General features: G+C 42.0%; 3 protein-coding genes and 1 pseudogene across 3 annotated transcripts; 2 read left to right on the top strand and 2 right to left on the bottom strand.

The window, feature by feature from the left end:
* Positions 1-3862: 3862 nt before the first annotated feature.
* On the bottom strand, positions 3863-6425 carry LOC149101609 (uncharacterized). The gene is made up of 2 exons (XM_089275746.1): positions 6041-6425; positions 3863-5799 (listed from the first exon to the last, which is right to left on the bottom strand). The coding sequence occupies exons 1-2, from the start codon at positions 6423-6425 to the stop codon at positions 3863-3865; spliced, it is 2322 nt and encodes a 773-aa protein (XP_089131872.1).
* A 5069-nt stretch (positions 6426-11494) lies between these two features.
* LOC149101608 (uncharacterized) lies at positions 11495-12043 on the bottom strand. Its single transcript, XM_089275745.1, has one exon. The coding sequence runs from the start codon at positions 12041-12043 to the stop codon at positions 11495-11497; it is 549 nt and encodes a 182-aa protein (XP_089131871.1).
* Positions 12044-15358: 3315 nt separating this feature from the next.
* Positions 15359-15926, top strand: LOC149101607 (uncharacterized). The gene has a single exon (XM_089275696.1). The coding sequence runs from the start codon at positions 15372-15374 to the stop codon at positions 15924-15926; it is 555 nt and encodes a 184-aa protein (XP_089131822.1). The 5' UTR covers positions 15359-15371.
* A 259-nt stretch (positions 15927-16185) lies between these two features.
* LOC149101606 (uncharacterized) lies at positions 16186-16826 on the top strand (annotated as a pseudogene).
* Positions 16827-26535: the final 9709 nt, after the last annotated feature.

The raw sequence follows: 26535 nt of genomic DNA, 5'->3' as shown, positions 1-26535 counted from the left end.
TTTTTTAAGCTTTGTAATGTTTAACTTTCCACGATTAGTCGTAATATTTGTCATGGCAAGCTGGGATAAAGGAAAATGTTTACCTAACTTCACAAGAACACGAATTTTTGTTTGCGATTCAAATTTAATCAAAGACCTCGGTAATGTGATGAAGAAAGTTATGCCAGAGTTGTTTTGACGCCACAGTTGTAGTACTGGAGGGCGCACCTCGCCCAGAGCATTCACTGGCTGCAAAGCTAATCTTAAGAAGCCTATTATCCTCGATAAAATAATTAAAATTCAAGCCATTGATAAGATTTGTTTATATGTTCCGTTCAAAATAAACCTCCTGTCTGCCAAGTGATTGAGACAGACTGTGCCAACAGCGTCGGTATAAGACAGCGGCATGCTTTTAAGCTTCAAGTGGGGTCTGTTAAGGGAGCCCTGCTCAGTTCTAAGTGCTCCAACATTCCCAGAGAACCATAATGACTCCGTTTCACGAAGTGAAGGCAACACTTTTAGAATTTCAAGAATATTCGGGGACATTTCCAACGTAAGGTTAAAGATGACTTTTGGATGCTTTAATTACATAATTATAGGTTCGTATCATCAAAGGATAGCGGCGTACGTTGTTCGATCGTCTGTTATTGTTTTTTATTTAATCGTGAGCGGTAGAAATCAGTGGTTGGTTTTGTGGCTGCACACATGCAAAACAAGTCGGTATGGGGCGCTCATTAAGCACCCCCCCCCCCCCCCCCACAAATTACCTGCCTTAGCACAGAGGGCGTGTTCTTAAGATAATTTCATCATCCATACATAACACAAAATGGAAGAATTCTTGCCAGGTGATCACGAAGCTTCCAAGGGCCTCAAACTTCTATTGATTATGGCTAAACATGTCAAAGACAGAAAATTGTTGTATCCTAGGCTCGTATTTTAGGTCATTGTTAGAACCACAGATTGCACTCTCTTCAGTTAGGTACTGCCTGAGTGGAGAATAGTGAATTATACACTTGCTCTAGGATGTGATTGTTCCGCCACGTTGTACAAAGCAAAGCAACCTGTACAGTGAATTTCTTCAGTTTTTATCTGCTGAAGCGCTCAGCCTTTCGTGAACTCTGGACTTTTTGCTCTAGTAATACTTGCTGTTCGCAAAACAATCGTTGGCTGAGCATTTTAAGAAGTTTAATATCTGTCGACAGAAACGAGGTACAAAACTATGAAATAAATATTACGATCAGAGGTGCAAACCTTTTGAGTTGACTCACAATATTTGAAGTTCTTGAATGAAATGCCACCTGGTTTAGTATGTCGCGGACGGCTGTCTCAGTGTCTTTGAAGGTATTTGATTCTGTTCTGATTCGTTATGTCGTAGCAATTCAAGTCGTTCTGCACGCGCCTAGAGAAGGAAATCAGTTATACCGAATCACAATAAGTAGCTCAAGGACGTATAAAACTGACCACCTCTGGCAGAAGAATGTCGTTGAAAAGGCGTGAGATTGATTACTGCAAGTTGGACGAGGGATGATCTTCAACTAACAAGTACGTGATTTATGTCCGACTGTTGATTTCAGAATCGAACGATTCCTCAGTTGTATGGCTTTCAGGCTTGAAAAATACGATAGGATTAGCAAGGTGTGTTCTTTGTACGGAAAAACTAATCTCAACCAAGTAGCGAAACTAGTAAGTAAGCAAGTAACTTTATGTTTTCAGGGAAGCACATTCAGCAGTGGCCTCATGATACAGATTGTCAATTGTTCTTTCTTTTACGGCTTCACAACAAACTCGAATGTTCGGATAAGTCCAAAAATTCTCAGTTTGTCATAGTCTCAAGTACTTTGAAGGAATTGTAACAATCATTTTGCTGATCATTGAGACATTTCTGTACTTGTACCGTCTTTGCTGATTTTCAACGTATCTGTCTTCGTCCCGAAAAATGTTCTCCAGTGTCAGTTATTCAGGTTATTGTCCCTTTCAAAGTTGAAGTTTTAAATCTTGGAATGGTTTTGGTGAAAATCCTGCATAATCGGAGAATGTGAACTGTTAAAATAAAGATTTTTTTATCTCTTAAAATGTGTACCTAACGTAATATTCTACCATCCATCATGTTTGACCGTTCCAAGGAGCCCGGTTTTGACATGGAGATAATTCAAACTCAACAAAATCGTTCAAAGGCAAGATCTTTCTTTGTGGTGTGATGTCTAAAGTCATTTTTGCTTTCCGTAGATCGACATTCCCCGTTATAATTTAGGGCAAGATCTTTTCATTCCGTTAAATAATTTTGTCAAAATCCATTTTTCGGTAAATAAATTAAATGATTTATTTGCTACGGTTTATTGAAGCAAGAAAAACTACATAGGTAAAAGACAAGAAGCACATAACGTAACATACATTAGAACATTCTCATAGCGGCCTCTTTAAAACACAATTTGACTGCTTAAAGAAAGCAAAAGTGTTCCGTATAACGTAGAAATAAATTGGCAATTGTAACATCCCCATGACCGGATTGATCCTTTTAAGACAGCGGTGTGGACACCGCGGAAATACGTTTTTTGACGTCACAGTAACTGGTCAGTGGTGATCACCATCAGGCTGTGCTGTGCTGTCCTTCGATCGATCAGTTCTCTGAGATCGGTATTTTCCTTCGCTTTAAGGTCGAAAATATCCTTGATACTTCTCGTTATTGGTGAGTTTGACGTCCTTAAATGGGCTTTTAATACTCAAACAATGTTCGTAATGAACAGCGGTACAGGGGAGTCATTTTGTGTGGAGTAATGTGCAGTTTGCTGACTCGAGCCAGCTCGAGCGGACGAAGCGTGGATCGTGTTGCTTCAGCCGCCCTCACCTCAGAATTGTCAAAAACAACGATGGGTATTCAGCAAAGCAGGAGATTGGTGCTGTATGCAGCTTTTGCGAGGATTTTGAAGACTGGTTGGATTTAAAGTGTAATTTGCATGAAATGGTTAAGGTACATGTAAGTCGGGTCCTTTTTATTCACACTCACTTTGCGCCGACATGTGGTGCTTCTTCATTTATATTTCGCATCGCGTCAAAGAAACTTTTATAAGAATTTGTCTTTAAAGACTGGCTTGTTTGCCGTTTCTATCACCTTTCTGACTTTCTGCGCCTTTTGGAACGGGTGAAATAATTTTTTTGTACCTGCCGTTCAATGTCAGAAGAAAACGTTTGTTCATTTCATTCACACGATATTTCTGTAGCTTCCGTAAGCTGGTCTTTAATATCAACTTTCCAAAAGGGGTACAATAAAACGTACAATTCCAAAGAACCGTGCAAGGCACGTTGAAGAACTGTTTGGTAATACGGTCCAAACTGCAAAAACAAAAACTCGCTGCCTTCCAAAAAACGTCCCACGTGCGACACCCTACGGAAATGTCACGTGACACTACAAACCCGGATGTGACAAACCGGATGTGACAAACGGTAGCCACACCGGCCCCTAAATGGGACTGTAAACAACAGTCTCATTTACATACACAAGAACAAGAGCTACCGTCTATAACTAAGGCAAATACACAATTCATAATAACTGAAATAGCTGTTCGGAACGTTCTCAATTGTTCAAAGTCATCTTCCCACAGTTCAATTTGGTTCTCTAAGTCACAACAAATCATTTGAACTGATTGATTAATCTAGGCTGTTCATTCCATTTCCAGCAAACATAACTTGGTCACTGGGCGCGTAAGTATGGTGGTGCCTTCTTTGCTCACTGGTTCTCCCTTACGCTGTCGTTTGGCGCGCGTCGCCACAGTGCAACTGGTCTTCACTCTTACTGTGCGCACCAATCCATCTCGACTAGGCATAACCTCTACGATTCTTCCAAGTGGCCACTTGCCTCTAGGGAAGGATTCATCTGCTAATAAGACTAAATCACCGACCTCCTTCTCGGTGCGTTCCATTTCTTCCTTTCTAACAAGGTTGGCAGGTATTCACTCGTCCATCTGCGCCAGAACAAATTAGCCAAATATTGGGCCTGCCTCCAAGCGCGTCTGTAGCTGAGGTCATCTTTGTCAAACATTCCTGGTGGTAAACCTGGACAGGGACGGAGATGCAACAAATGGTTATTGGTCAGTGGCTGCTCATCTAGGGGGCTGTCACTGTTACGAGTGAGAGGTCTGGAATTCAGGATGTTTACTGCCTCTGCCATAACAGTCGAGAGTACTTCATCTGAGACTTGCTGCTCCTTTAAAATGGCCTTTAGGATCTGCCGCACAGAACGTATCATCCGCTCCCACGCACCACCCACATGGCTTGCTGAGGGTGGGTTGAAAATCAATTCAATCTTCTTCTGTCCACAGAAGTTGTTAATCTTGTGCTCATTCCACGCTTCCACGGCTTCTTTCAGCTCTTCGTCTGCCTTTGTGAAGTTGCTGCCTCGATCACTTCTTATCTGCTCTGGATACCCACGAACACTAATGAATCTTCTAAGCGCATTTATCATCGAATCTGTGTCCAAGGATTGGGCTATCTCAACGTGCACTGCACGTGTCGTCAAACAGGTGAAGAGGTACCCATACCTCTTTACTCGGGATCTACCTTGCTTTACTTCGAGCGGTCCGAAATAGTCTATGCCAACATACGTGAAAGGTGGCTTGTCAGGAATAAGCCTATCTTCTGGTAAACTTGCCATGAGCTGTTCTCCTGGACATGCTTTCCTCTGCCGTTGACAGTTCATGCACCTTCCTATCAAAGGCCGCACTGCCGACCTCTCTTTCACTATCCAGAATGTCTCTCTTAAAGACGATAAGACAGATTCTTGGCCCATACGGCCCAAGCTTTCATGGCACTGCTTGATAATGAGATCTGTCACCTGATGCTTATAAGGGATGATAACAGGTTGTTTCTTCTCGTAACCAACAGGGGCATTGGCTAGTCCACCTCCGCCTCTCAACAGGCCTTCCTTTAGCTGCGGATTCAACTGACGTATTGACGCTCCTGCCTTTCGAAGAATCGTCTTTGGGTGACCGTTGTCCTCACAACATTCTGTTGCTGAAAGTACATTTAAGACCTCTGGAAAAGCTACTTCCTGAACGCGTCTGAGAATTTCCATTTCAGCCACTTGGAGCTCTGCCACTGTCAAATGGTCGCATTTCATCAATGGCATTTCACCAGACTCGACTGAAGAATCACTTACGATTGCAGCGTTTTTTCTCAATTGGACTTTGAGTCGAAGGTACTGTTTGTAGCGCAGCAACCATGCGATGGCGCATTTCAACTTCCACCAACAGGAGTAGTACGAAATCAAGTCATCCACAACATTACTTTGGAGAGCGGAAACATAAATCTGAGCCTCCTTTCTTACTTCTGGATCTCCATCTTCTAAGACTGGAATTTCAATCATTTTGGGCCAGTGGCTCTCGTTTTCCCACAAGAGCTTGGGACCTTTTAACCAACGATCATTCTTGAACATGGCATCCATCTTCAGTCCCTTTGAATCGTCATCAGCAGGGTTGTCATCTCGGTTTACGTACTCCCACTCAGAGGGTTTAGAGCCATTGTGTATCACTGTCAGACGATTAGACTCGAACGTATGGAATCGCTTTGATTCGTTGTTGATGCACTTCAACACGGATGTCGAGTCAGTCCAGTAGTGAACTTGGTCTATTGTCATGACCAATTCTTCTCGAATAATCTTGGAGAGCTTTACCGAGATAACAGCGGCTGTAAGTTCCAATCTTGGAATTGAAATTTCCCGTACAGAAGCCAACCTCGCCTTCACCATCACAAATGCACAGTGAGTTCGGTCGGTCACATCTTTCAAACGGAGGTATGCAACGGCTGCATATCCTTGACGAGAAGCATCTGAGAAGAGATGTAACTGTACTTCTTTAACTTCACCGAATTCCTTTGGCTTGAAACAACGGTCTACTTGTATTTCTTGCAGTTTTGGCAGATCGTCTTGCCAGCGCTTTCACTGTCCTTTGTCTGCTTCATCCAGAGGATCATCCCAGCCTAGCCTCTTTCTATTGAGTGTCTGCAAGAGCAACTTTGCCTTCATGACATATGGAGCGATGAATCCCAACGGATCAAAGAGGGAATAAACAGCTGACACTATACCTCTGCGTGTCCTCCTCTGTGTTCCACTTGAGGCCAAGTGCACTCTCTGTAGGAAGTTTTTCAAGCTCTAAATTAACCACTGATTTGGCTCTTTCAGACTCTGGAATCGTCGCGAGCAACTCTCTGTCATTACTGTACCACTTTGTCAAACGGAATCCACCTTTCTCTAGCAATTTGCGCAACTGACTGGCTAAACCGACAGCCTTCTCTGTGGTGCCTGTCGACTTCATCATGTCATCTACATACATGTTGCGCTTCACTGTCTCCACCACTTCTGCATCGAACTCATCCTGATACAACTGGGCTGTCTTCCTCAAGCAGAAATTAGCAACACTCGGTGAAGACGTTGCTCCAAACAAATGTTTCGCCATTCGATACCCTTCCATCTCTTTTGTCAGGTCTCCATTTGGCCACCATAAAAATCTTAGAGTGTCTCAATCCTTTGGGTCCACCAAAACCTGAAGAAACATTGCTTCTATGTCAGCGACCATTCCAACAGTTTCTTGTCTAAACCGACTTAAGACACCCACAAGTTGATTCGTTTGATCCGGGCCCTGCAGCAGCTGATGATTTAAAGATGTCTGTCCGAACTTTGCTGCACAATCATAAACCACTCTCACTTTGTCCGGCTTTAAAGGATGTGTAACAGGATGATGGGGTAGGTACCACACTGGTCTGTCCTTTACTTCCAACTCCTCTTTGGGGACCTTTTCGGCGTGGCCGTTTTCAATGTAATCAGTCATTGTTGTCTTGTACTTCTCAAACAAAGCTTCATCTTTCAGAAGTCGTTTCTTCAGAAGGAATCCTCTTCTTTCCGCTACTATCCTGTTGTTAGGTAAGAAGGGTGGATCATTTCGCCAAGGCAGGGCAACCTGAAAGTGTCCATTGACCATCTTAAGTGTTCTCTCCATAATTTCTAAGGCCCTCTCGTCTTCCAATGATGCACACACTCGTGTCTCAACTTCAGAGCTTTCAAAGTCTGTCTTCCAGAGTCTCTCCAACTGTTGGTTCAGCTCCTCATTTCGAGCTTGACGTTTAGTTTCATCTGTTTGTAACTGGTTCTTGTTTTCACTGGAATCAGGTCCTAGTTCTAGGCCACTTCCTGCGTCTGCAACATGCACCTTGACAGCATCTCCATTGTCTAACATTTCAGAAAATACAACACTGTCTTTGGAACCATCGCAGAGAACAGAATCTTCAGATTCCAATACCCTGGTGCAGACAATAGAGCTGTCTCCCATACGTAAGAAGTTGACTAAGCGTTCAGAATTGCAGCTTTCTCCTCCAACAGGACCTATCACAGTCCACCCAGACTGTACCTTACTACTACTGGTTCACCTTCTCTACCAGCACGGCACTCCAATGGCAAGAAAAAACTTGGATTGTCTTTGAGCCCAACAACTAGCATGACACTTCCAATGTCCAACTGTCGTAACTCAACATCATGCAAATGTGGCCAATGTTCAAGGTCTTCCTTCTTGGCTATACAGCTTTCATTAATTGGCATATGCTTAACTGTCCTGATGCAGAAGTGTCATTGCCTGGCTTTACACTTTTTAGAAGAGATAGATTGGTGAGGAAAGGAGGCGGTGTAGCAGTGTTTGTCAGTGAGTCAATTAATGCTGTGCGCCGATCTGACCTCGAGATTGATGAATCTGTTTGGATTGAGATTTTTCTGCCTAAATCAAAAAGCATACTGTTTGATCATTTTATCGGCCACCTTCAGAGTCAGATAGCCAGCCTGACGAAGATTATTTGGCTCGCTTTTACAACAGCCTGGACTCTGCCGCGGCTGAGGGAAAAGAAATTATTGTAAACGGGGACTTCAACTGTGATTATTTGCCTAAGAAACCAAGCTCTGAAACCAAAAAGTTGAAAGAGATTTTTAAAACCTTTGGTTTAGCACAGTTGATTAATGAACCAACACGGTCTACGTCAACCACCGCTACACTTATTGACCTGTTTGCCACCACAAATCCACGAAACATTTCTCGAGCCGTAGTTGCTGAATCCTGTCTGAGTGATCATGATATGCTAATTTCAGTTCGAAAGATAAATAACTTCAAAGAACAACCTCGTGTGATAAAGTGCAGGAATTATGCTAAATACGATCCAACTAATTTCTGCAGTGATTTGAAGAAAATCCCCTGGGATGATGTGTTGAGTTCGACTAACGTCGAAGAAGCCTGGTCTTTGTGGAAATGCAACTTTACGGCTGAATGTGACAAACATGCTCCACTAATCGACAAAAAAGTTAGAGGACGTAATTGTCCATGGCTTACACTGGAAATCAAACAGATGATGAGAGCTCGGGATGCCAGTCTCAAGAAATATCGTAGATCAAAATTAGACACCGATTTGGCCGCATATCGATTACTCCGAAACAAAGTCAGTGCAAGGATTAAACGTGCTAAGGAAAGCTATAGTAGATCACTACTTGAAGAGAACAGCGGCGATTCTGAATCTTTCTGGAGGTCTGTGAAGAAAATAATGCCGGACACGAAACAGAAATCTATTCCGACCTGTATCAAGGCAGAGGGCAAGATTGTTACTGATAAACAAAGCATTTCAGAATTGTTTAACACTTACTTTACTTCTGTTGTGAACAAGTTATTTGAATCATGCCGGTATGCAAGACCAGTCTTTAATTCTACAACCGAGGAGCTGTTTACAAAGAATCATTTTGAGTTCACAGCAGTGGGTAAACCGTTTGTGCTTAAGCAACTTAAATGCCTAAAACTCAAGAAAGCTACAGGTCTAGATGGTCTACCTGCTAGACTTTTAAAGGACAGCGCAGTTGTGATAGCTGACTGTGTAAAACATTTGATAAATCTTTCTATTGAAACTGGTGCAGTCCCGTCTGAATGGAAGCAAGCAAAGGTTGTACCCTTGTTCAAATCTGGAAACAAAGATGATCTGGACAATTACAGGCCTATATCAATTTTACCGATCTTGTCGAAAATTCTGGAGAAAGCTGTCTTCCATCAGCTACATAGCTACCTATCAGAAAACTCTCTTCTCTCGCCTTATCAATCGGGGTTTCGCGCAAATCATTCAACTCAGTTGGCCGTTACCTTCCTTACAGATAAAATTCGTGGTCATATGGACAAAGGGCTATTGACGGGGGCAGTGTTTATTGACCTGAAAAAGGCTTTCGATACTGTTCCTCATGACGGTCTTTTAAACAAGTTGTACAGATATGGAATTCAAGACCAGCCTCTCTCGTGGTTTGAGAGCTATCTCACTAACAGGACTCAGAGAGTGTCCATTGAAAATCACCTTTCTTCTGCCGCCAACATCAGTAGCGGAGTACCTCAAGGTTCCGTGTTAGGGCCTCTCTTGTTTATTCTTTACATAAACGATCTTCCTTTGGCCGTTGGCCTGTCTAGTGTTATGTTATATGCCGACGACACCGTTATTTTTACTGCTGCTTCAAACATTGACCAACTACAGCTGAACTTAAGCCTTGATCTCAATAACGTCTCTAACTGGTTAACAGCAAACGGTCTTTTCCTCAACCTAAAGAAAACTGAGTATGTTTTATTTGGAACTCGGCAAAGGCTAGTCAGATCTGAATCTCATAGTCCGCTTTGCATGGAAGGAAAGGAAGTCAACCAAGTAAAGTCGTTCAAAAACCTAGGAGTCTTGCTAGACGAGTGTTTATCTTTCAACGATCACATAAGCTATTTAAGGTCAAAAGTTGCTAGCAGACTTGGCCTCCTGTCACGATTACGAGGTTGTTTAACCACGGAAGCAGCAAATAAGATCTATTTGTCCACGGTGCTACCGATATTAAGCTATTGTGATACGTGCTTTTGCCCTCTGGGAAGCACTAACAGAAAGACTCTTGAACGCCTGCAACGACGAGCTGCGAAAATCGTATACGGTTTTAAACCTGACATAGCCACGGAAACAATACTCGAGAACCTACGCTGGCCCTCTCTTACAAAAACCATGGAAAAGCACTGTGCACTGTTAGTTAACAAGTGCTTGGTCGGAGAAGTTCCTCTATACTTTAAAGACTATTTCCTGTTACGCTGCCAGAGCGACAACCAACATGTTTTTAACAGATGCACTAGATCGTCAATCACTGACATTATACTTCCTAAATTTCATTTAGATGTCGCTAAAAAGTCTTTTTATTATCATGGTGCATGCACATTTAATAGCCTTCCAACGAACATAAAGATTTTGCCACCTAAGGAACGTTTCAAGGCTATCTCCGATTTTTTTTCTTAGGTTATTTTTTAGAACATTTTCAATTCTATATCCAATTTTTATGAGAACGCTATTACCTTTTAAGCTTTTAAATTTTTTAAACATTTCAGCGTATCTTTTAAAGTAGTTAGTTTTTTTTATAGATATATATTATTTATACATGCTCTTTTTATTTTACGTTATACAGGGCCCCCGTTGATACCAGTCCTGCGACTGAAGGGGTCACCCTGTTTAAATATTGATTATTATTATTATTATTATTATCATTATTATTACTATTATTATTATTATTATTATTATATGCTTAACTGTCCTGACCTTCGGGAGCTCCACTATAACTGATTCGTCCATTGACATCACTATCAGGTCTACTTGTTGACTCTCTACCCTGGTTGAGCCTGTTATCCCGGACAAAGTGAAGTCCAACTTGGTGCCGCTTACACCTAGGCTCTCTTTCAAGCTTTCATGGAAAAGAGTAATTTCTGAGCCACTATCCAACAAGGCATACGTTTCAACGGGTATTGAATTACCACCTTTAGCCAGAACTTTAACTGGAACAACACTGAGACAGACTCGCTCGCCGGCCCAGTTGCAGCAGTCACAGCACTTCTCTCACTAGTCACTCCACTGGTGTCACTGCTGGTATTAGTTCCTGTCACTCTTTCCCATCATTACCGCTTGGAGGGCTTGGATTTTCTGCAGGGGGATGCAGTAGCGTGTTGTGATCCCGGTTGCATCCATCTACTTGGCATTTGAACTGAGTTTTGGGGCAGTCTCTTGCAAAGTGTCCACTCTGTAGACACTTGATACAAAGGTTTTGGTCCGGCACCACCTTCCATTTGTCTTGATGAGGCTGTTTTTGAATTTCTCACACTTTCACAGCCTGTGTCAACCGCGACATACACTGCAAGCCGGCAATTTCTGTTTCTGTTTACCACCCCTTTTCTGACCTTGAACACCTCCAAATAGTGTAGTCCATTTCTGAGCACCTCGACCTTGTGGATCCTTCCGTTTTGCACTGTCCCTTTCTTTCGAAGGACTGGCAGTTAAACTTCTCCAAACTCATTGTTAACAAGTGCAACCCTGTCCTTTAAGTGTTGCAAGAAGTCTGCAAACTTTGGTCTTGATCCATGTGAAATAATTCTTCCTGCGCGTTCCGCCCACTTTACTCTCATGAACAATGGGAGCTTCTTATTCAGTTCCCTCAATGTATTTGTGTGATTCAAATCACTGACATATTCAGGCCCATGCCTGACAGTGTCCTAATGGCTACATCTAAATGGCGGGCAAATGCAAGTAAACTTGCTCCATCTTTTTGCTTCAGAGGGGATAGGCTCTCCAATTTTCTGATGTGTGCTTTGGCTATGATGTGAGGGAGTCCAAAGTTCTCACGTAAAGTACTCTTGACAACATGATAACCCTCATCTACGGGTAAGTTCACACAGCTTTCGATTGCATCTCTTGCTTTTCCATAGCAGTGCTGAATTAACAGTTGCAGCCTTCTGGAGTTGTCAGGATTATCTTTCTCTAGGCAAGTCTCACAGTTATGCATAAACGAGACATACTTCATCGGGTCTCCATCGAAACGCATGTACTCAACTTTCAGAGTGGAGACAACTTGACGCAGTGCTTGTACCATCTCTAATCTGCCATCAGATGTAAATGATGCTGATTCTTGCATTTGAAATTCACCTGGATATGCACATGGGGTCTGGGACCATTGTACCTGGATTGGCCGCCGTGCTATCTCTTCAGATTTAAACTGTGGCATTAATGGCACCTGCACTTGTTGCAATTCATTCCTTAACACTGGTGGATTAACAGGTGGTGCTCTCAATGTCTTAGTGTCCTTTAAATTGTACGGTTGGTCTGCATATTTACATGTACCAGCCTCATCAACATAAAGTGTGCGTCAGTAGTAATGGTGGCCCATATGAGCGGTAACCAATCAGGAGCCGAGAAAGACAATAGGCTATTGTTTCGAGAACAATGGACGCTATTGTTTGCCAAATCCAAGATGGCGCTATTTATTTTCAGCCAATCAGGAGCCGAATTAAGAATTCAAGATGCCGGCGCCCACGAAAGTCGGTCATGTTGGAAAACAGCCTACCAGCCTCGACGGAGGACTGGGATCGGTCTCACGGATTTCCATGACGACACAAATCACGCCAGATGTCACGCAAAAATTGTCATGCAACTTCAAAATCGATACTTACAGTGTCCTGTGGTCCTAACGACAGAGGTCTGTCCGGCAAGTGGTTAGACTGAGAGACTTGGGTCCAAGGTCTGCCTATAGGGAGGCTATTCCAAAGCATCATGGGACGATGACCTCATTGAGAACCAATCAGAATGAATTAAAGTACTCACAGTAGTTGGCTTCCCCAGTCCCCCTCTCTTAAGGAGAGCACTAAACCAAACACCACACAATGTCAAATGTCACGAACTTTAATAGCAAATCTTTTGCGCTAACATTAAAAGATATGACGTCATTGCCATGTTGATCGAGTAAAAAGACCGGTTTCTATCGTCATCGCACAATGTTTCAAATGAACTTTAATGTCCAAAACGTTTGCGCTAAAATTACAGAAAGCTGGTCATTGTGTCTCAAATAAGATAACACTATGAAAGAAATGCAACCGAAATAATTTGATCTAACGTAAATGCAATCTTTGACGAGTAGCGAATAATAAGCGAAGACAAAAATTCATAGGTTAAAAGGTGAGAAGAAAAAAATACCATTGAAATGCTTCAAGTGAAAATGAATTGCTAATGGCAGTTCGCAATAAAATCTAAACTCCTTGATCTCGACTGTTTCCTTGAGAAAAGCATCATTCAAAGGAATCTTGAACAAACAAAAGACATTTTGGGCGACCATTGAAGAATTAACATAATTAGTCAGAGATGAAACATGGAATAAATTAAAACCGAAAAGCACATGTTTAGAAGCTGAAATCATGATAGACTGTATCTTAACCCTTGAGAATAAAATCAAAGGAATTTCAAACAAACGTTTCGCGCTTGAAGTAAAGATTTAACTTCATTTACAAACACTGCAAATCGCTCCTAATTCAACAATTATAGTTGTCTAAGCGGGTTTCCAATAGCGCCAAAATAAATCACTTACATCAAATATAGTCCTTTCCTTCAAAGCGTCACACAACTAGCAATCGCTCAACTCCATAGCCACGAAGACAGGAAAGAATGTTACGCTTAGAAAAGAAGACGTGTGCTGAACGTTGTCACAAGTGAAATGAATTCTATCAAGACCGATTGACTTATAAACGGGTATTCACAAAACAATAAACAATGTCGCGTGGTTAACAACTAATGAGAGGATGGGGGATAGGGGGTACGCGATATCACGTGGTCAAGAATCAATGAGAAGACGGGGGGGATAAGGGGTTATACCGCACAGTAATGTCATTAAATTGTTATAACCAAAACAGAGTCTAAGTCTTTACAACGTTTATTGAATAATAACTCAAAAGAAAGAATTGATTATAATTTTAACTCTTAAAGTCTTGACCGGTTACAAAGTGTTGGGAACTAAACTCGTTTCCAGTTTCACAGACTCTTGGTCCCTGGCCCCAAAACGCACGATATTCTGTCCTAGTTTTCTTTGCTTGTGGTCATGAAGTCTTTGCCTGATGCGTTCCTTATTCTTGGCATAATAACGTCTCCAATATTCGTTGATCCGTTCCCTGTTGTTTTTACAGTATTGTCTTCGGTAATTTTTAATGTGTTCCTTTTTCTGTTGACAATAGGCTCTCTGTCTACGGGCGAGTCGTTCCTTGTTGTTTTCATACCATCTTTTACGACACCACCGCCACCACCTCATCCACCACCACCACATTTACCACCAACAACAACAACTAAACCACCACCACCACTGCCACCACCACCACATTTACCACCACCACCACATCCACCACTACCTACACCACCACCATTACATTAACCACCACCACCACAGCCACATCCATCACCTACACCACCACCACCACTACCACCAACACCACCACCACCACATCCACCACATTCACCACCACAGCCACATCCACCACCTACACCACCACCATCACTACCACCAACACTACCACCACCACATCCACCACATTCACCACCACAGCCACATCCACCACCTACACCACCATCACCGCAGCCACCACCACCACATTTACCACCACCACAGCCACATCCACCACCACCACCACATCCACCACTACCTACACCACCACCACTACATTAACCACCACCACCACAGCCACATCCACCACCTACACCACCACCACCACTACCACCAACACCACCACCACCACATCCACCACATTCACCACCACAGCCACATCCACCACCTACACCACCACCACCACATTTACCACCACCACCACATTCACCACCACCACCGCCACATCCACCACATTCACCACCACAGCCACATCCACCACCTACACCACCACCACCATATTTACCACCACCACCACCACATCCACCACCACCTACACCACCACCACATCCACCATCGCCACCACCACCACCATATGCACCATCACAACCACCACATTCACCACCACCACCTCCTATACCGCCACCACATTCACCACCGCCGCCGCCTCCACCACATTCACCACATCCACCACCACAGCCACATCCACCACCTACACCACCACCACCACATCCCACCACCACCACCACAGCCACATCCACCACCACCTACACCACCACCACATCCACCATCACGGCCACCACATTCACCACCACCACGGCCACATCCACCACATTCATTACCACAGTCACATCCACCAGATTCACCACCACCACCTCCTATACCACCACCATATTCACCACCACCGCCGCATCCACCACATTCACCACATTCACCACCACAGCCACATCCACCACCTACACCACCACCACCGCAGCCACCACCACCACAGCCACATCCACCACCACCACCACATTCACCATCACCATCACCACCACCACCACCACCACCGCCGCCACCACCTCCACCACACTCGTCAACTCCATCATTAATCATGTATAAAACTAAGGCATTAACTGCCTCAATTCCTTTTGAGTCAAACTAGCAAGGAGTCATGTCCCTTTATTGTCGATATTGTCATAGACTATTCTCTCGTGCAGACAGTAGAATTCGTCACGAAAAACATAGTTGTCAAAGCAGTGGATCAGAAAAGACACGAGATGTCCCAAATGTCACATTTCTTACCGAAAAGCACCATGGGATCCCTAGTAGAATAGAAATGGGAGAAGCGTTTCGGTTCAAGACACCCTCCAGTATTTTGATCGTGGGCCCTTCTGGTTGTGGCAAGACTTGTTTTACCGAATCGTTACTCTTGGATCACTTGGCAGAATTGTTTGTAAACCCTCCCACTACGATTCATTATTGCTACGGGGCGTGGCAAGACGGATTTAGAGACATGGAAGACGCTGGTGTGCAATTTCACGAAGGGATTCCAGAGTCAGACCATCTCAAGTCATGGTTTCCGAAGGGTGGATTACTCGTATTAGACGATCTGATGGCAGAGGGAGATGAGGACAAAGCGTTGCTAGACTTATTCACCAAACACTCTCATCATCAAAATATCACCGTGTTGTACTTGTGCCAAGACATGTTTCCACCAGGGAAATAAGCTAAGAGTATTTCCAGGAACGCCCACTACATAGTAGCCTTCAAAAATCCAAGAGATCAATTAGGGATGAAGAATTTACTGCTTCAAGCTTTTCCCACTTGCTGGCAAGACATGATGGACGCGTATCAAAAAGTGACCGAACGACCGTTTGGGTACACGGTCCTGGATTTACATCCCGCCAGTGATGACAGGAAACGCGTGTTTAGTCACCTTATGACGCACGAAGGATACCCGCGCTGCCATCGAAGAAAGAGAGAGGATGTCTGACCCTTGACCGAAATGGTATATTAAACATCAGTTTAATCGACTCGGCTCATTTGAAGCACGTTGTCTTGGGTGAAGGTCGACGAGAATCATGGATGATCGTTCAACAGATATTTTTGGTCCCGTAGAAGATACCAATGATGAAAACGTAGAAGAGGAAGAGGAGGTGGACGAAGAGGAGCCTGAAGAGGAACAGGAAGAAGAGGAGATAGTAACAGCTCCGAAGAGGAAGAGGAAGTGGACGACGATGAACCGGATCCGTGGAGTCCGTTACGTCAAAATGTCGGGGAAGATCTCAAAGAAATCTACCTGAAAGAAGTCCAGCAGTTCCTGGATAAGGGAAAATCCCAAAACTATGCCGAAAATGCTGCTTTTAATGCCCTATTACCTGTAAGTAGAAGAAGGCTACGAAGGACTTACTTAGAGCGTCTAAAATGGACTCACCGTATCAAACTCGACGCAATACACCGTAAAGTCATGAAGACTCTTCGACGCTTTATTGAGGAAGACGACATGGATTTTGACGAAGCAGCCGAGTCGGCAGTGGCGAAACGGAAATTCCTGTTAAACAGACTTATACGAAAGAAATTACTTCCCGACGATGATGACGAAGAGGAAGTAGAAGAAGAGACCTGAATTAGCCATGTGCCTCTTATAAGAGTGTGTGACTCCAGGGTTTTAGTCATTATTTTTAACACACCACACATGCAAGATGACTTGCTCCAATCAATTGTCAGGGAATGACCAGAAGGTCGTCTGTAAAAAGGCCTACCACAAAAAATATTATTCAAGGAACAGAGAGCGAATCCTGGCCCAACAAAAAAATATCGTGCAGAGAACGTCGGAATTCTCAAAACCCGTCGTAAAAGATGGTATGAAAACAACAAAGAACGACTCGCCCGCAGCCAGAGAGCCTATTTTCAACAGAACAAGGAGCACATCAGAAATTACCGAAGACAATACTATAAAAACAACAGGGAACGGATCAACGAATATTGGAGACGTTATTATGCCAAGAATAAGGAACGGATCAGGCAAAGACTTCATGACCAAAAGCAAAGAAAACTAGGCCAGAATATTGTGCGTTTTGGGGCCATGGACCAAGACTCTGCGAAACTGGAAACGAGTCTAGTTCCCAACACTTTGTGCAATACCGACGGTCAAGACTTAAAATTATAATCAATTCTCCCTTTGGAGTTATTATTATTCAATAAACGTTATAAAGACTCAACAATTTAGCAATTCATTTCCACTTGAAGCATTTCAATGGTATTTTTTTTTCTTCTCACCTTTTAGCCTATAAATTTTTGTCTTCGCTTATTATTCGTTACTCGTCAAAGATTGCATTCACGCTGGATCAAATTAATTCTGTTCCATTTCTTTTGATAGTGTTATCTTATTTGAGACACAATGACCAGCTTTCTGTAATTTTAGCGCAAACGTTTTGGACATTAAAGTTCATTTGAAACATTGTGCGATGACGATAGAAACTGGTCTTTTTACTCGATCAACATGGCAATGACGTCATATCTTTTAATGTTAGCGCAAAAGATTTGCTATTGAAGTTCGTGACATTTGACATTGTGTGATGTTTGGTTTAGTGCTCTCCTTAAGAGAGGGGGACTGGGGAAGCCAACTACTGTGAGTATTCTGATTGGTTCCCGATGAGGTCATCGTCCCATGATGCTTTGCCACACCCTATATAGGCTAGACTCGGACCCAAGTCTCTTAGTCTGGCCGCTTGCTAGACGGACTTCTGTCGTTTAGGACCACAGGACACTGTAAGTATCGAGTTTGAAGTTGCATGACATTTTTTTGCGTGACCCTGGCGTGATTTGTGTCGTCATAGAAATCCGTGAGACCGATCCCAGTCCTCCGTCGAGGCTGGTGGGCTGTTTTCCAACATGGCCGACTTTCGTGGGCGCCGCCATCTTGAATTCTTAATTCGGCTCCTGATTGGCTGAAAATAAATAGCGCCATCTTGGATTTGGAGAACAATAGAGCCCATTGTTCTCCTAACAATAGCCTATTGTCTTTCTCGGCTCCTGATTGGTTACTGCCCATATAAGCGTCCATTTCTACTTACGTCCAGTTGCCAAAAACGCTGGGTTGGGTACAGGAGTACTGACTGTTTCGCAGGCCTTAACACCTGAGATCCTAATTCTGTCATTGTCTCTTAATTTAGGAACTTCATGCAAAGGTGCAGACCTTCGCACTGGTTGCTCAAGTCGGTTTAATTGAGGCTGAGTTGCCGCCCTTGTCTGATGCTGAGTGGGGTGTAAAGGCTCCAAATGCTGCACTGAATACTTATGTGGCTGTATTAACTGAGACTGAGCTGCCTCCCTTGTCTGCTGCTCAATGGGGTGTGAAGGCTCCAAATGCTGCACTGATTGCTCATGTGGCTGCATTAACTGAGATTGAGCTGCCTCCTTTGTCTGCTGCTCAATGGGGTGTAAAGGCTCCTCAGGTATCAACTCTGCTAAACGTTCCTTGTACTGACTATCCCTGCACTGGTCTTCAAGCTCTTTATAAACATTAACACTTGCCATAGCCCGCTCCTCCTCCATCTCGGCCTCCATTTAAGTCCCTTTCATAATGAATTTCATTCATCTTACGCTGCAACTGTTATTCACGCAGAAGCTGTTTGGTTTTCAACTAAGCGAGGGCAAGTTGTTCTTTCCTCTTTGCTAATATCATAGAAGCTGAACTTGAGCCAGAGGACCCACCTTTCGAACTCTTGCTTAACTTCCTTGTAAAGGACTTTATGTCATCATGTCGCCCTTTAGTAGACATAGCTTTTGACTTCCAAGACTCAATTGCAATTTCAAATGCTGCCTTCTGCGCCATCTGCTCCTTGTAGCTATCATTGGCCCTGTCGAGTTCTTCACAAAGAACATCAAGGCATTCAATGTGCCCTTCATGGGCTTTAACAAACTTCCGCCAAGCATCTTCATATGAATCCTGATTTAATTTTAGATCCTCCAAATTTCCACAGTTGTCCGTTATTTCTTTAATGTTTCCTCTAAGTCTGGTAAGGGTTGCGATGTAACCTGAACGGGAATTTTTTAGTGTGTTTCCCCTTTCTGCCATTCTGCTTTCAAAATTAATGTTACAAGGTACTTTAATGCAGGAACTTCTTCTCAAATAAGTTCCAATGTTAGCTTCGGACGAGGCGTCCCGGGCACTTTGTTCAAATTTGCTACCAACAGGCAGTGATCGAATAGACATTTCTGTTTCAACAGCAATGTACAAATAATGTCAAACACAAACAATGTTTTCCCGGAGAACGAAATAATTGTCAGTTAAACAGGTGAAATCCCAACCAAACACGAAACAATGTTGTCCCTGAGAACAAACAGCCATCGATCAAACAGACACAATTTAATCCAAACACGAAGTAGCGGCGAAATCATCTTATTTAAGCTCAAAGCAGTTACAGTTCTTCCTGAGAACAAATAATTGTGAACAATAATCAGACGAAATCCAATGCAAACACGAAGCAATGTTCTCCCTGAGAACCAAATAGTTGTCAATAATAGCCAGACGAAATCCAATGCAAACACGAAGCAATGTTCTCCCTGAGAACCAAATAGTTGTCAATAATAGCCAGACGAAATCCAATGCAAACACGAAGCAATGTTCTCCCCGAGAACCAAATAGTTGTCGATAATAATCAGACGAAATCCAATGCAAACACGAAGCAATGTTCTCCCCGAGAACCAAATAATTGCCGATAATAATCAGACGAAATCCAATGCAAACTCGAAGCAATGTTCTCCCCGAGAACCAAATAATTGCCGATAATGATCAAACGAAATCCAATGCAAACACGAAGCACTGTTCTCCCCAAGAACCAAATAGTTGTCGATAATAATCAGACGAATTCCAATGCAAACACGAAGCAATGTTCTCCCTGAGAACCAAATAGTTCTTCAACTGTAACTTCCGTAAGCTGGTCTTTACTATCAACGTACCAAAAACAAAAACTCGCTGCCTTCCAAAAAACGTCCCACGTGCGATATCCTGGGGAAATGTCACTTGACACTACAAACCCGGATGTGACAAACGGTAGCCACAATTTCTCTATCATTAAGGATTGTTTAAGCCTACATTTACATCATGGTGGCGTTTGCGAAGGGAGTAGAAATCGAAAATACTGTGATTTGTTGGCCGCAGCGAACGCTGGAAATACTGAAAACATTCAAGACCGCTCAATATCTTCGGTTCATTGACAATTTTTCCTTGCTTGTCTTTTTTGTTTACATCGTTTCATTATACATGTTGATAGTAGATGAAAATTTTCAAGACCGTTTCCTTATACATGTATGCACATGTAACTAAATATTTTAAAATGCCCAAACACCTGTATTTGTTTACACGAAACCGCTTCCACTTATGGGATGTGGTCAAGTTTCACTTCTTTTGATGCTGAAAAGACATTCAAAACTTCAGAGAGGTAGTAATCAACTCTTCAAAGAAACCCGCTAGTTTATTTTGTTTACTCTGTCATTTGAAGATTTTCGATTTCTATTTCCCTATCTTACATGTGCATTGTATCAACTTATATAAATAATTGACTGTTGTTGTTGAAGCATACAAGCAAAAGTATGGCTTGGTGACAAGTTCACGAGGCTTGCTCAACACAACAACTTTATTCTCTAAGCATCTTGGGTAATACAACACAACTTCCGGTTACGAATATATTACAGTTGTTTTTCCTTTCAGTTAATTTAATTCAGATGAGCGTTGCTCAATCACTACAAAATAATTTTTACATTGTATGTGCTTAATGAATCATACATGTACATATCACGTGCTTTGAATCAATATGAAATTAATTATGATCCCCTTAGTAATAATATTGTATCATCCTCCCTTTTGTAAGATTCTTACTTAACTTGTAACCACTTTATTACAAGACATTATAGCACCTGATGGCAATAAATTATATATATATATATATATATATATATATACGGTATATGAAAGAACCCCTGACCCTGTACACCCCAGATAATCATATTTATACCGTATAAATTAATTTAAAAGTAGCCTGTATCCCTTGTGGATCCTCCATTGTCATCCGCTAAGTTGACTTCGGTCGTGTATCATGAATTTGATCCTTAGTTGGATTTCAAACGGAGTTATAGGCTTCCCCTACCTTGTCACCTTGAAAGAAAATTTCCCGGGAGACCACGTTCTATACCACGTAAAATCACATCTTCGATTGCCGTGTTGCCAGCATGGTTGTCCTGATGGTGTAGTGGATATCACACCCGACTAGTAGCGGGGGGACGTGGGTTCAAATCCCACTCAGGGCGAATTTTCTTTCAAACATTTATTCACTTTATATATATATAATTATATGTATTTTTTTTCCTGTGATAAATTGGCTAACAAGTGGGTTTGTTCTTGCCACTGTGTCTCTGAATTGGCTTACTGTCGTCTACAAACCATTCGTAATAAATCTTTGCTACGACTAACTCAGATACTAGACACAAAAGCAGGTATTAAAGAACAGATACATTTCTTACAAATTAATATTTACTGCATTTAGTTAATCACTTAAGTTCTATAACATTGCTTTTCTCCAGTGAGAAATTTTGTGCAAAGCCTGAAGTTGTAGGTTGCAAAAACAAGTTCCGTCAGTAGTTGCCAATCACTTAAAATCAGGCTTAGATACTGTAAACTGAATGGCAGAAAGCGAGGAAATTAGAAATTGTCTCAAATACACAAGTGACAAAAGAGGTAAACTTGACTGAAATCTATAGACTCCTTTTTTTTTAGGTTTAGGGTTAAGGTTAGGCCTAAGGGACAAGGTGGGAGGTGCGGTGGCTTATGAATAGTGCGCTCAGCAATGGATCGAGTGGTCCGTGTTCGCGCCCTGGTCAAGGACATTGTGTTGTGTTTTTGGGCAAGACACTTTTACTCTCACAGTGCCTCTCTCCACAAAGGTGTATAAATGGGTACTGGTGAATTTAATGCTGGGGGTAATCCTGTGATCGACTAGCATCCTATCCAGGGGGTTGTAGAAATACTCCTAGTCGCTTCGTGCTACAGAAACCGAGATAATCGTGGCCTGATGGTGGTTTACAAGGCAAGCTGCTGGGACTGTGATGATTTTTATATAGGAAAAACAAAGCGTCTACTACACGATAGAAAAACTGAACATTTTAAGGCCCTTGCTAAACGCGATCACACCTCAGCCATTGCGGATCACGTTACCTCCACGGGTCATAATATTAAATGGGACAATTTTGATATCTTAGCAACTGGTAGGTCAGATATACATTGTAAAATTAAGGAAACATTGTTAATTCGTGATTTAAAGCCAGCCTTGAATGAAAACGTTGGCAGTGAAAAACTTTTTCTTTACTAGCATTTTGTATTATTATTATTATGGTGATTTTTTTTTTCTCTCCCGCAGACTCATCTGTTTGTTATTAACTATTAGTCTTGTTACATATTATTAGATACCAGTCTTTTTCTTTTTCTTCGCGTTTAAATTTCGATTGTAATCTAGTTAATGGTCACTTCTGAAGATGTATGTTGTACATACGAAACGTCAAGGAAATTAACTTTGTTTAACATGCGTTTTGGTTCCATGTTTATCACCGCGGTTTGTGTTTTGTTTCTTCTAAAGCTACGATGGCCAAGGAAAAAGAGTTTTTACGATGTGGCCTGATGAGCCACTTGGCTCGTATGCAGAATTTACCTTTTACTTAGGGACAAGGTACTGTATAAAGTGGAGGGAGGGACAGGGGAGTCAGAACCTCCCACTTCCCATACCTCTATCTCTTGACTCCCGCCCTCGTTCGTCCTGCTCCTGTCCCCTGTAAATTAAAGAGACTCAAAACACATCCTAGTCATTTAGCTGCACAATCCTTAGGCACTTCCTTTTTTCTTCGTTTTCAACCTTGCTACTCTTACCCAGGTCTTTCAAGTGAATGACCTATGACATAACCACTGTCAAAGGGTTTCATCTTGAGCCTCATTTTGAGCCCAAGGGTGAATTTTTCTTTCCCCGTCGGCCTAGAAGTCTCTAAAGACACTAAGTGAAAGTTAAATAACATTTTCAGTTCTTGTTTTTGAAAGTATTTGAAGCCTTAATGAATGACAAAAATTAGCATTTTGCATTTCTCTCCGGATTCCTGCCCTCTTAGCACTCCTGCTTCCTGCCCCCTATTCTCCCGGACTCCTGCCGCCTGTCTCTCCCCACCATCAACAGATGGCTGAATGTCCAGGAGAGGAGTTGCCATATGGAGAGCATTGGTCAGTGTTCTCCCAGTTGGTGTTTTTACAGCATTGATGTTGTGGAAATCATCCATGGACAGTATCTAAAAGGACTTTTGCTGAGCCAAAATAGAAAAAATGTACAATAGAAGAAGTTTTCTATTGGGAAATCCAGATAATAGTAAATAAATATGTAAACAAATATTAATTTTAGAAAGTTATACAGAGTCTCAGGCTCTAAGGTAATGTGCTCATAAATTATCTGGGTGGCCTTATAATCAGAAGATTGTTGTGTGAATACAGGGGGGATAGCCTATTTATAACTAAAAGTGAAATTCATATATTGAGTTTCAACTGGAAGTTGTTATTACCCAGATTTTATGGTATTTTTGTTTTCTTACAATAACATATGCATGTATTTTTAATTACCCTTTTAACAGCTTTGTATTCCAGGTCTTCTGTCATCTTAAGATAATCAGATGTCATGTACCTCTTGTGGTTTTTTTTTTTTTTTTCTCGCTCTCTCAAACTCTAATAGCTATGCAACTAGTTTAAAACAATTTTCACACTTTAGAGAAACTAAAAGCAAAATACAGAACTGCAACAATTCGAAATTATGACAAGAAACAAAGAAACAATAATAAACATGAAAATTTGAAATTTTATTTTCGTCAGTCTCAAGCTTCCTGAAGTACAGTATAATTAAAATTGGAAATTTTATAATAAAACATACCTCGGTGAATTCTTCCTCGAGTTGAGGCCAGATTTTGAACCCTTTTGGGGCTTCAGTCCTACACTTGTTACACCAACGTGTCCAAGATTTATACGAAGCACTGCTTTGGCCAACTTAGTCTATAATTCGGTGATACCAAGTAAGGACAGGATGACCGTGTTTTAATACTTACTCGAGTGCCCCCAATCGAACAAGTAGGGGTGGCGAGTGGTAAATGCGAGACTTTGCGAGATGACGAGATTAGCGTTTTTCTTTGCGAGCCCGACACATTTTGATTTCTTCAACTGCGAAACCGAGACTTCAAAGTGTTTCAAATGCGAACTCAAGACGTTCAGGTTCTAAGATGTTGTGATGTCATTTAACTTTACTAAAAAAAAATTAACAAATCGGTACTTCGCGACTTTCTGAGCCTTGAAAAAAAATCAAGACTGCGAGACAGCTTTGTGAGAAAAATCGAGACTGCGAGACGCACATAACCGCTAAAAAACAAGACTGCGAGACCCGTGAAATTCGGCGAAAATTTTGCGAGACCCATGGTTTTTGAAAAACCATTCACCACCCCTAACAAGTGGACGAACACGAGCATGTCTTCCAGACAAATTTGATCGAGATGCCGTTGACATACTGATTCATACGATTCAAGCCCACCAATTCAACAAACTTGAGAAGTTGATGTCCTCAGAGCACTGCTACAGCCACACAAAGGCTTCCTAGTTTTAGCCCCGGGGGGTACTTTGGGAATTTCTGGGTGGGGGTGTGCCCCTGGGACCCTGGAACCCTTAGCCTATACCAGAGCTAGTTCAGCTGAATTTTGCTACCCTATACTTGAGTAAACTCCCCAAATCCCCCCATCTATTGACACTGTTGAGGCTGATTTGCGTAGATTTAAACTTGCCGATTTCATTTTTTCATATTTTTGAGTGACAATTCCTGATTTCCTTAGTCTAGATAAAATCCTCAACCAACTAATCAGTTTTGTGAAAAATTATACCCTATTCTAGACCCAAACGCTCTAATTTATATACCCTATCCTAGAGTAAACTACTTGAAAACCATACCCTTCGCAGCGGCACATACCTATATAGCCCATATATGGCAGTGCTTCCCCCCCCCCCGGGGTTTTAGCCTTAGCGCGCATCAGAACGTAAATTGCACTGACTAGCCGCTTGCGAGCATTAACTCTCACAAAACAGCAACAATTTCACACCGTGTGCACGTTCAGTTTCGCTTTGGCACAATATATAATATTAACTGAGAACTATCCAACAAATGAGCGGAGTTTAAAAGCTAAGTTTTCAGTGTGCGCTCTAAGTTTTGTATCTTTTTCACTGACGACAAGACTCGCGGCGAAAACAATGTAAAAGTTGCAGGCAGGAGGGGAGGGAGAGGTGAACACGTCAGATTTGGCTGACCCGATGATCATGGCCATTATGACGTCACGGCGAAAGAAGCGCGCAAATGCACAAAATTTTCGAAAATGGCGTCGTCGCCTCTCGCCGATACAACTTTTTGAGACAGATTTCTCCAGTCATCCCAGCTTCAAATGGCATTGTATTTGGATCTCAAGGAGTAATTATCATTTTTATTTCTTGAGAGATAAGTAGATTTTAATTATAACCGAAAAATCTTGTATAAAGTGTATTTAAAGTGTTACAGTCATCGCTCTCCGGTGGTAATATGTGGGGCAAAATTTTGACTATTCGTCCTGTAAAATTACCTTCTTTACGTGATCGTAACCTAAAGAAACGTGTAACTTGGTCACAGAATAGCTTATATGTATAGGAAAACATTGTAATTAAAGATAATTTTGAAGAATCACCATTAAAAATGATCAGTCCATTTGAGTATGAAATATCTGCAATTTTGTGCTCGGCACATATTCTGCGACAGGCCTAGCAAACAGAAGTACCATCCACAATGATTGAAATGAGAACTTTCTCAAACAAGAACTCAAGCTTAGTTATTTAAATAAGACTTAAAGCCTGCCTACTGCACAACGGTGGTTAAAATGCAGACAGAGGATAAAATGCAGACTGCAGACCTTTGAGAAACATATTGTATTCCCATTTCCTTTATTTAACAAATAATGAAGCCTAAGCCGTGTATTACACTGTGATAAAAATGTAGAAAACACGAGCCGCAGTTTTCTACATTTCTTGAGCGTTCTAAAATGTCTGGAGTGTTTTATCACAGTGTAATACATGGCTCAGACTTCTTTATTTACTTCATGATATAGATTTTACACGCGCAAAACAATAAAACATGCTTTTTCTACGTTTTATACTCGGACAAAACATGGGTTTTCGACCAATTAGAGTGCACACAGGATCCTATCTATATTATAAAGTGAGCTAAGTACTCCGGTTGGCCTGAAATATA

This window comes from Orbicella faveolata, unplaced genomic scaffold (assembly GCF_042242905.1).
Source record: "Orbicella faveolata isolate gen_17 unplaced genomic scaffold, um_ofav_v1 contig_37, whole genome shotgun sequence".
Classification (NCBI taxonomy): domain Eukaryota; kingdom Metazoa; phylum Cnidaria; class Anthozoa; order Scleractinia; family Merulinidae; genus Orbicella; species Orbicella faveolata.
The sequence above is the reverse complement of the archived record's forward strand: the minus strand, read 5'-3'. Positions and strand labels throughout refer to the sequence as shown.

Bases quoted from the DNA above. Each gene is read 5' to 3' on its own strand.
- LOC149101609 (XM_089275746.1), bottom strand. From the start codon at position 6,425: ATGGCGAAACATTTGTTTGGAGCAACGTCTTCACCGAGTGTTGCTAAT. The intron at 5,800-6,040 runs GTTTATTCCCTC...ATCTCTTCTCAG, and splicing joins GCAGAGGTATAGTGTCAGCT to ATGCTTCTCGTCAAGGATAT.
- LOC149101608 (XM_089275745.1), bottom strand. From the start codon at position 12,043: ATGCCACAGTTTAAATCTGAAGAGATAGCACGGCGGCCAATCCAGGTA.
- LOC149101607 (XM_089275696.1), top strand. From the start codon at position 15,372: ATGTCCCTTTATTGTCGATATTGTCATAGACTATTCTCTCGTGCAGAC.